At 39.5% G+C, this 10,772-nt stretch overlaps 2 protein-coding genes across 3 annotated transcripts; both read right to left on the bottom strand.

Moving 5' to 3' along the window:
- Positions 1-588: 588 nt before the first annotated feature.
- ndfip1 (Nedd4 family interacting protein 1) lies at positions 589-7,215 on the bottom strand. The gene is made up of 8 exons (XM_070912883.1): positions 7,064-7,215; positions 5,759-5,852; positions 4,180-4,319; positions 3,971-4,058; positions 3,471-3,595; positions 3,201-3,267; positions 2,971-3,079; positions 589-2,663 (listed from the first exon to the last, which is right to left on the bottom strand). The coding sequence occupies exons 1-7, from the start codon at positions 7,097-7,099 to the stop codon at positions 2,973-2,975; spliced, it is 657 nt and encodes a 218-aa protein (XP_070768984.1). The 5' UTR covers positions 7,100-7,215; the 3' UTR covers positions 589-2,663; positions 2,971-2,972.
- A 779-nt stretch (positions 7,216-7,994) lies between these two features.
- Positions 7,995-10,446, bottom strand: gnpda1 (glucosamine-6-phosphate deaminase 1). Of its 2 annotated transcripts, none has more exons than XM_070912881.1 (7): positions 10,397-10,446; positions 10,002-10,145; positions 9,399-9,500; positions 9,123-9,305; positions 8,781-8,965; positions 8,454-8,628; positions 7,995-8,311 (listed from the first exon to the last, which is right to left on the bottom strand). In XM_070912881.1, the coding sequence occupies exons 2-7, from the start codon at positions 10,123-10,125 to the stop codon at positions 8,250-8,252; spliced, it is 831 nt and encodes a 276-aa protein (XP_070768982.1). In that variant the 5' UTR covers positions 10,126-10,145; positions 10,397-10,446; the 3' UTR covers positions 7,995-8,249. The 2 variants fall into 2 exon arrangements, with proteins under 2 accessions (XP_070768982.1, XP_070768983.1); XM_070912882.1 differs by having other exon boundaries at positions 10,002-10,129; positions 10,397-10,434.
- Between the last annotated feature and the right edge of the window lie 326 nt (positions 10,447-10,772).

Below are 10,772 nucleotides of genomic sequence, written 5' to 3' on the forward strand. Positions count from 1 at the left end.
TTATCTAAATAGTTTATTGTCTTAAATATTGTTTCCAGATGTCAGAGACATTTGGTGAAAAGTCAGGCCAGAGGCAGGAACAAGTAACTCATTTTTCATGTGGATGTGGACAGAGGGATGAATGCAGGAATCGCTTCAAAAGGTTCATTGTGACCTACAGTAGGAAAAATTCCCATTTTCACGTAAAATACTGCCCTTAACTTGAATGAAAAATGGCACACGTAACACACCAGTAGAGAACTTGCTGGCTTGGTGGTTTGAGGTCCTTTTCTGCTTTGCTATTGACTCGGCTGATTAGAAGAGAAGAAATATGAATGAACAGCTTGAGAGGGGCTGTTCAGCCTTTCAATGCATATATTACACTTTGCTGCCACTTGGTGCCACCAATGTGTAAAAGCGCACAATTAAACATAAATAAAGGCTGTGACTCTATTTTGAGCCACACATTTTAATTTTCATGCCCCCCCCCCCCCCCCCCGTGCCATAGCTTAAAAGTACTGATAATCATACTAATAAATAATGGTATTACATTTGCATATCATCAGAGCATATCTGACCACCAAGCAGTCAATAATCCAGACTCAGAAATGAGGCATTAAAAGTGACATTTATTTAACACTAAACGTTCTGTACAGTTCATGTCAATAAAACCCCAAAGGTTGCAGCTCTACATCACATAGAAATAAGCATAATGGATCTGTATGAAAGCCACGGCAGAAGTATGAAATTAACTGATAAATAGATCAGTTTGGGGACCAGACTAAAATCAATATGAACTCCTTCCATTGACAACAGTGGTTAGATCATGAAAAAAACTGCATTATCCTGACATGCTGTTTCCTCCAGAGTATAAAACAGAAACAAACTCCTGCACCAATGCGTCATTCATTCCTTGTTTTATATGTCCGGGACATAAAATAATGATGGGAACATCCTCTGGGTTTTATTGGCTATGTTTCTAAAAGTGCACCTGCATACAACATTCTTTGATATAGTTTTGATACCCACAAGATAGCTAACATCTTACACCTTATGAATCATTTAAAAAAAAAAAAGAAGAAGAAAAAAAGTTCCCTTCACCATCTGTCAATTAAATCTTAAGGCAAAAAACCCACCTGAAAATGGAATTTGAGTTATTTTTATGCTCTTGAGATAATTTGATCCAAATGTCTGAGGAGCAAAATCATTAACAGCTGAAATCCAGACCGCTAAGACTCTTTTCCTATAAGCTTCTTTCCATCGACTATGAATGAGATGCCGAGCACACTGACTCACTGACGAGTCATGGAAAGGTCACGCTTTTGCATCTAAATGAGCTTTTTCAGGACACGAACCAGAAAATTTGCTCACATGCGGCATAAAAATCATCTTGGTTGCCGTCACTGTCCAGAAAATTTGCCGTCCCCTCACTCACAACCCAGCTGCTCCGGGGGGTTTGTCGCCTGACATTTGTGGCCATCTGGTTTCTGGCTGCGGCTTGTTCATGTTCAAAGAACTCAAGCTGGATCATCCAAGATCATAATTTGTCACCCAAATTCAATTTCCAGGGTAGAAAGTTTCACCTGATTTAATGTACAACAAAACATTTAACAGGCAGAAATCATGACTTCTGACACATGGATGTAATTTTGCTGCGCTCCACTGACGTTTGAATCACAAGCATGTATGTTTTATTATGATGATGCCCTTAATGAACACTTTCCAACAAGTTAAAAGCAGCAGACAACACTGCCCCCTCCTGGCTAAATAAAAAAGGGCAACACTACTTAAAGCCAACAGGTGAGTGAACTATGTGGTAATGCGTAGATCAGCATTTACAGCCTAATGAAAACTTGCTTTGTAAGTGTATGTGGTATCTAAAAACAGCCTATAATAGTCACAATAAAACCATGAAGTGAGATTAGTGCAGGTTACAAAGTGTGCTGCATGCTATGGAAAGTCTTCAGAGTGTTGTATTAATTAATACCTGTTGGCTTCAAGTGTTGCCAACATGAGACTCCCTATTTATTGACTTTAAGGGCAGATGCATGCTCATATGCTACCATCAAATTATATAAGGCATTACTTTACAATACAGACAGATGTAAATAGCACTTAACATTCGCCACTAATGAGTACATTGAGGGACTATTACTGTTAGCCATTATCCAATAATAAGGTTTCAAAACAAAATAAAACAAGTGATATACAGTGGCTTCACAAAGTACTCCAACCCCTTCACTTTTTGCACACTTCATTGTGTTGTAGATTTACAGGGAGTGGGATAAACCTCCTAAATCTAGGTGTGCAGAGCTTGTAGAGACTTGCCCAAGAAGACTCGAAGCTGTAATTGCAGCTAAAAAGGCTTCTACAAAGTATTGAAATGCAAACATTTCTAAAAACTTGTATTCACTTTGTCATTACGGGTTATTGAGTATAACTTGATAGGCAAAAAAGGGTATTTGATCCATTTAGAATTGAATCTACAATAAAAGTGTGCAAAAAGTGAAGGGGTCTGAATACTTTTCTGAAGCCACTGTAATTCCTGAATATTTCATTGAGAGTTGTCTTCATCTATCAGTCATCTGGCCGATTTCTGGTGAAGCATCTTCACTTAAAATGTGAAACTCTTCACAGAGTTGCTGCTTGTGTCGGTCATGTCCAGTCCTTCCACATCCAACATCCTGAATTCAAGTCAAGGGAAGATGTACAAATCAAATCTAGAAATGGACCTCGTCTTCAGAGGAATTAATATTCGAGGATGTGGTGAGGTCTCTGTGGTTTGTCAGGAGTTATTGTTTACACGCACATTAGTAACTCAGACTGACAAGATTAAGGCAACACTTTTTTTAAATTTCCTGTATTTAAGTTATCAACATAAGGACGTCATGTGTATACCTTAATCACTGTAACTGGAGTCCTGTGTGCATGTAAATGTCTCCAATGACAAACATGATCCATGATGAGTGTGACCTGATGAAAACACCTTACCTCTAATAGATGAAGAGTACCCTTGTTCGGGGAAGAGTGGCATAGGTGGGATCAGCCAGTTTACGCACTCTGGAGTAGTTAACAAAGCCTCTGATGAACAGCATGAAGCCTGGAGGGCAAAGAAAAGATATGTAATGCAAGACGTTACAATCATACAACTGAAGACAAAATGTAACTGTAGGAAATAACAGGAAATGCTATTTGTTTATAAAATAAAGTCTCTCACTTACCCAGGGCCAGGAACACCCACCACAACCAGTACTGCCCATCAAAGTAACCAGGGAAGTAGGTAGAAAACTGGAAGAGATATCAGATAATACCTGTTAGGAGCTGTACATTGACACATTAAAGACATGATCCCAGAAAGTTATCATTTCCAGAGTTTTTGTCTTCCTGTAGAGTAACACAGATAAGAACTAGTAATCCTGCACCTTCACACCACTGAGCAGCCATTTAATAGCCGAACTGGCAGACGTGAATATTCACTCAATAACTCTTACCCTGACAATAAGAACCCATTTGATGAGGGACAGACCGAAGCCAGAGATGGCCCCATATCGGCCGGCGGCTGATGTTGTCAAACAGAACGACAAGAAGAAACCGATCCAGTTGAAGAGGAATGCCACTGGTGACACAAAAAAAAGAATAATTAATGAAAAAGAATGAAAAATTTGGTTTAACACAAACCCATAACTTTGAAATTTTTAAAGCATGACCCATAGATATGAGGACATTTTTAATCAAAGATGCAAGTCGTTTTTGAAGTCATCAGACCCGCCAGCACACAGTCTCCTCCATCTTTTGCTAGAAAACAAACTTGTGTGGCGAGTGTGCACTCAGTACAGTATTTAATGGCCTTATACCAAATTCAATTTAGAAAATAGTACACCAGAGCAACTACCCAACAAATGAAGGGAGAGTGCAAACTGAAAGTCAGTTTACTCTTTTAAAAGAACAACTGTACACAAGGCAACAGCTGAAATGCTAAACGAGTTCTTACTGAAGAAAGTGAGCATGAAGATGCCGTCATTTCCTATTCGCAGCTGGTCAGCATCTTCAAAGTCATCCCTGGCCACAAAGTCGTCCTCCTGCACCAACAACAAGAAGTATGCTGATATATTACAGTAACTCGTGTTTACCTCTGTTTTCTTTTGATGTTTACTTAGTAATTAGGAATATTTCTAAATGTCTTAAATGAGATCAATCTACCGTGACTCTTCCAGTGACCAGGGGGATGGCTGCCTCTTCTTTGCTTCTCTCGGCCTCATCATAGGACGGCAAAGTGGTGGCAACGCTGTAGGATGGAGGGTTGGGAAATCTTCCTCCATCTTCCTTGTATTCAAAGAAAGCTGCGGAGGCAACAAGCAAATCACTATGAGGTCTCAAAATAAACTCCTGACAAAACAATGTCATGTGCTGATTCATTGTATACGCAGGCTGGGCTAATATTTAAGCTACAACACTGCATTTGTATACTACTACCATAAAGCTGGATTTAGTAACAATATATCAATTTTAAAAAACATTACAGATTTCAGCTTTATGTAGTAGCAAATGATAAAACATGAGTTGCACTAAATCAAATTCCACCGAAACCTTATCATTTATAATTTTTCATATGTTTTTTGTCTATTCATGTAATAAAATGTGTATCCAAAAATGTCTCTGGTAACAGCCAACATTAGATAACTTTGAAATCTGCTGATTTACCAGCGGTTATGAAAGACAGACAAAATCTACTTTCACTTCTGCTTTCACCAGACCAGTGGAGGTGAGGGGGGATGTTACAGCAGGAAGAAAGACATTAGTAGTGTATGTGTCCATTACTCTTTATGTTCTGTCCCATACAAGCCAAGACTATCTGGGTCATTTGGCGGCTTTCCAGAATGCTTCTTTGTATTGCTCAAACACAAACTGCATTGAACCAGATCAATGCACTTACCCAGGAAAGGCTCAAGGCTACACCCACTTATGCAACATGTTGACCTCTGCCCTCTTAAGACATGAGATTAGAGACATCAGACCTTTCTAAAAGGCCTCGCACACAACCCTCTACATTATTCATTCTAAGGCTAACAGCGTAAGACAACTTAGAGCAGAAGATTGACAGAGCTATATACACTTATTCAAGTGCTCCACTTCAACACAGTTATGAGGCTTTGGTACTTTTATATTGTACATTGTACCCTTGTTTTGACTATTTATGTGCTGGATGTAGTTACTTTTCACTTTGCAGAATACGGTTTTAGATGGAAAAACACAGGATGAGCTCATAAAATTTGAGGAACTGTTAAGAGTTTTAAGTAGTCAGCAGTACATGCAGTTGTTAAACAGCCTCAACATTAAAATACTTCATAAAGGTTGGGGCTGTGATCAAAGAGCATGTGACTCTCAAATGCAAGGTACAGCAATTAGACAAGGTTCCTGCTTTGCAAGAACAATGTGACACTGTGGAAAGAATTATTCTGAACAATGATTACTTTTGCTTTTGTTTCTTCGGCACTGCAAGTACTTCTACACTAACTAACTATGCTTTGTCGTCCGTGTTTTTAACTATATGCCTATTTCTATCTTCCTGTAAATTGTTTTCGGAAATCTGTGTAAGTAAAAACCACAGTCAGATTCCTTGTATGTGTACACATACTTGGCCAATAATGATTTCCCTTTTAATACAGACTTAATAAGTAGTGGCACTGATATTTATGGATTTAAATATTTCTCCCACTTCTAAATTTTACTTGTTGTGAGTTATCTGACAGTATGTGATGGAGCTGTGAAGGTTCCTAACCTGCATTTGCTGCAGCAATGCTGCTGTAGGGTGGTGGTGCGTCCTGGGCAGGAGCCTCCTGGGATGACTGGGCGGGTTCCTCCTCATTCACCAGCTGAGGAAATGTAAATAAATGACATCACAACTAGGGTCAAACTTAAATGACATCTATTAGGAAAATTATATTTACGGAATGGAATTTAGGAAAAAATACTGCAAGTTTAACCTTCAAGTAGGGTTGGGCAATATGACAATATGTTTATATATTGTGAGATAATAGATATTTGCCAACTGTTGCCATATTGTTTATGTCTTGGTAGCTATCCCTTTAAGATTTCTGGTTGCATTGGGCCATTACAGACGTTACAACTCATTTTCACTTGCAGTAAACTATCAATAACAATAACAATAAATATATATATATATATATATATATATATAAACGTTGCAATGTTTAGAAAGATACAAGAGGATTTTATCCATATTGTCCACCTCAACCCCAAAGTACCTCTTGGTTTGCGCACCCCACGTATAGCCCTGGTATTGATCAAGCACAATACAGATGTACTGGAGGTGCTTTAAGGGAAAATTGCACTGATTGCTCAAAGAGTAACAGTGCAGCAGCACTGATGTCGTGTAATGTACTGTGCAACAAGTGGTCATGGGAGACATGTCTGCCCCCAAACCTTTCTCCAAATAGGATGGATTAACATTCGCTGTACTACTTCAATCAGTTATAACCCAGTCACCTCTGATACACCATCAAAACCACATAACCCCAATCAAACTATAAGCTGCGCACTCATGATCTCACACATAGTCTGCAATATATGTAAATAAATGAGCAGGCTGCACCTTCATACTTAATATTAGTATTTTAATCCAGTTCTGCCTCTGGAGTGCAACTTACTGACATGCTGGACTGGTCACTGATCCAGGACCGTCAGGTAGTATGACGGTTTTGGTCCAAGGCTAGACAAAGTGACACTACACAGCGTTCCTGTTCAGACCAGCCAACACTAGCTAACGTTCCGAGTAACTAACTAGTCAGCTGCTAAATGAAAATGGGTCACATAGGCTTCAAGTTATATTTGACATTATTATCATTTTGATAATTCATTTAAGCTTATTTCAAGGGGAGAAATTCGATTTGACATAAGATCAAGATATGAATCGCCAACTCAGGCCCGCCCGTAAACAAATGTCGGCTGAGCTCGCGGTTATCCTCTCAGTGACAGGCTAATGTTGACCAGTGTTAGCTGACAGGGCAGCAGCTAACGATAGCTGATAGCTACATTTTTAGCGTGCCAGCAAACTGTTACATACCTCTTGATATCTGACGTTGCTGGTTTGTTCTGCCATTGTGGAAGAGGAGCAAAATATTTTAAACGTCCTCTGTCCACTTCAGCCGTGAAGATGTTTTAAGTAAAAGCAATCTCGCCTACGAAGTAGCAAAGCTAACGTCTCCTCCTAGTCGGCCATCTCCTTCCTTCTACCCTCCTGACGCCCGGACGGCAGCAGGCTATTGTGCTGCCTTCATGTGCTGTCGGAATATTTAGCTGCAAGTTGTTCGCACACCAACGAGTAAAAGTAGAAATATCACAGTGTAAAAATAGAGGAATATTATTAACAAAGTGAACTTCATGTATTTCAACACTCATGATACAGAATGGCCCATTCCACAATGTTATGTTTTTGTGTCTGTTATATTATTGTATTACCAATAATGATGGGCAGTATTTTAATGTTGTAGCTCCTCAAGGTGTAGAAAAAATACTTTTTATATCATTGAGTAATTTTTCATTAACAATGCACCATATTTTATGAGATGGTCATAGTTGTTTTTTTTTTTATAAAAGACTGCAAAGTCACCACAAAATATAGCTCTCAGATAAATGTAGTGGAGTAAAAACTACAATATTTGCCTCTGAAATGTAGTGGAGCAGATGTATAGTCAGTGTATGTGCTTGAAGAAGTATTGACTAGCAGATAATCACTAGCAAAATAGAAGTATCACGAAATTGTACTTAAGTATGGTACTTCTGTTCTTAGTTACATTCTACCGCTGGACTCTTTAACTTAAACCATATATGAGAGCAGTTTGTTAAAAGGGCAATTTTGTAATTTCATTACACCCAGCACAAATTTGGAAGCAGAAGCTTACAAGGAGCACTTAAAGGCAACAGCAGTAGTTCCGTTTTGTCATGTGACTGAATACTAAACACTATTCCCAACCACACAGAGAGATAAGGAGATGTACAAATTAAATGCACTTTATTAAAAAGAACAAATGATAAGCAAAGCTGTATGAACAATCACCTGAAAACCTGAATAGCCTGCGTAACATCATAATTACCTGATTATTTCTGCAAGGATTAGTTGAGGTTGACACCAAGCACTGCTTGATGTCAACATATGTAGAAGATAAAGATAAAGAAGATAATCATTGGAATGTTAACTTTTGAAAGATGCCTCATGAATCAACAAAAGGAAAAGTTTGGAAAAGATCTCCTCAGTTCTTCTTCGGCCCTGAAGGAGGTGGCTCCACCAGCTTGTTGTGCACGTGCATCATCCCTAAAGAAAGAGCAAGAATCAACATGTTCTCTATGATTCACGTCTGTTCGGAAAATATCTTTGCTTAATGCAACCTGGGTGGCAATTTAATAACAGTCAAATATAATAACTTAAGCACTGCAGTTTGGTGATTTAGTCTCACCTTTGAAGTACTTTACAGTTTTGACCCGCAGTTCCAGGGTGGCGTCTTCGTCACATACAAAAACAGTCTGCGGGTGCTGCTGGAACGCAGACACTGTCCACATGTGATTCACGCCGTCCTCTATAGCTTTGTATAAAGCAAAGGCCTTGTGTGCTCCAGTGATGAGAATCATGACCTGAGAAAAAATTGAAAGTGTGACCTGTGTGACTGAGTAAGAGCAACTTGCAACTGGTGTTCCTAACAATGTATTATTTGAGATTTTGCAGAAACACAAAACAACAAAGGCACAAACAGGTCAGATGGTTGACATTCTTGTGGACTTCGAACCTCTTTTGCGTCCATGACAGTGCCCACTCCCACAGTCAGAGCCATGGTGGGCACCTTTGAGAGATCCCCATCAAAGAATCGGGCGTTAGCCATGATAGTATCCTTTGCCAGGGTCTTCACCCTAGTCCTGGAAACCAAGCTTGAACCAGGTTCGTTGAAGGCAATGTGGCCATCTGGTCCAATACCTGACAGGACAGGAGGAGTAGTTTGAATTTTACTACAGCTTCAACAATGACTGCGGAATCACTTGATACCAGAATGGGACTGAACACCAATCTGAAATGTGTAGCCACGATGTGTTTGATAACAGTATATTCATTATCAGCACTGGGACCTCCTGACCTCCAACAAAGAGCTTGATCCCCCCAGCAGCTGTTATCTTTTCCTCAAAGGCTTCACACTCTGCTTGCAGGTCAGCAGCGTTGCCATCGAGGATGTGCGTGTTCTCTGCTCTTATGTCTATGTGCTTGAAGAAGTTATTCCACATGAAGGAGTGGTAGCTCTCAGGGTGATCTCTGGGAAGTCCTATACAGGAGTATAAGGCAGTTTCTTATGCAAGATCACAGCTTTTAGGAATTCCTAAATCTGTAACCATTTTAGGAGAAAGAACAGACTTACCCACATATTCATCCATGTTGAACGTTTTTACATACTGGAATGAGATTTCTCCATTCTTGTAGTACTCAATCAGTTTCTTGTAACAACCCAAGGGGGTGCTTCCTGCAAAAGTAACAGAGAGGAAACTACCTAAGTGCACATTTTGAGTCACAGTACTTCAGTCATTCCATTTTGGGAGACTTCATACTACTACTCCTCTGTGTTTCAGAGGAAACTATTATATTTTTATGGCTGTACTGGCTCTTTGAAATATAAAGATTACATGCAAAACATGTAATGTCACAAAATATGATGTGTTGTTTGATTTTAAACTCCCAATCTGCATGAAGACAAGCTAAGTTAGACCGTTTTTACAGATTCATGCATCAACAGTTTTACTTTGTGCAGAAATATAAACAAACTTTAATATTAAGTATATTAAGTATAATTTTTCCATTACTGGATTATATAAGCACATGGTCTGATGGCTATTTCTGCCACTGACACTGAATCAGCAGATTTGGGGGGATATTGCTGACTTTATCACTGTTTTACACACTGTAACACAGTATATCCTCAACTGAAATTAAACGCAGCTTCAAGGCGTTGCCAGCTCCTCCTTACCTGTGGGCAGCCCCAGGGTGAAATATCTGTCAGGGCCAGGTTTGAACATTAAGATCTTGTTCCTGATGTACTTCGCAGCCCACTCGCTCGCCTGGTCGTAGTCATTTAGGATGATCAGCTTCATCGTCCTGGACAAAAAAACACCTGAAGGAGCTCAGCCTCGAAGTAATTCAGGACAAAACACACCTAAATCAGACTTTAGACTCATCAAGGAAACTAACAACTAACAATCCAGCAACAATAAAACGAGATCACTGGTCAAGATTTGATTACTAAACAAGCTGCCAAAAACACTTTGACGCAACCGCGCAGCAGTGTGACCAAAACTTTCACCGCAGTATTAGTGTCCTAATAAAACACACAGAACAGAGTTAATTGCATGCACATATAGATACCTTGGACTATCTGTAGCTTTTACTCGCAGCAGACAGGATCTGGATGTGGATCATGTGATTCCTGCGGTTGAATGCAAACAGCGCTCGCCGCGGAGGTGACGTTCACTGAAGATGTGTTCCAATCATCAGATTTTGTTAGCTGGTAAGCTAAGGAGGCTAATTTAACGTGAGAAATGGAAGCACGGGGCTCTTCAGGCGAAAACTGGTCTGTCCAGTGGTTTATAGCTCTTTAAAGTTATGCATAGTTACATACACGTATCAAAGAGCGCAAACACGAACGTTATCATTTATTTAATTATTTATTGTTTGTTTTTTCCCAGCAGAACGTTAACAGTGGTTGCTAAGCGACAGTACATTTTCAGTGGCTCTGTTTCAA

This window comes from Enoplosus armatus, chromosome 10 (assembly GCF_043641665.1).
Source record: "Enoplosus armatus isolate fEnoArm2 chromosome 10, fEnoArm2.hap1, whole genome shotgun sequence".
NCBI lineage: Eukaryota > Metazoa > Chordata > Actinopteri > Centrarchiformes > Enoplosidae > Enoplosus > Enoplosus armatus.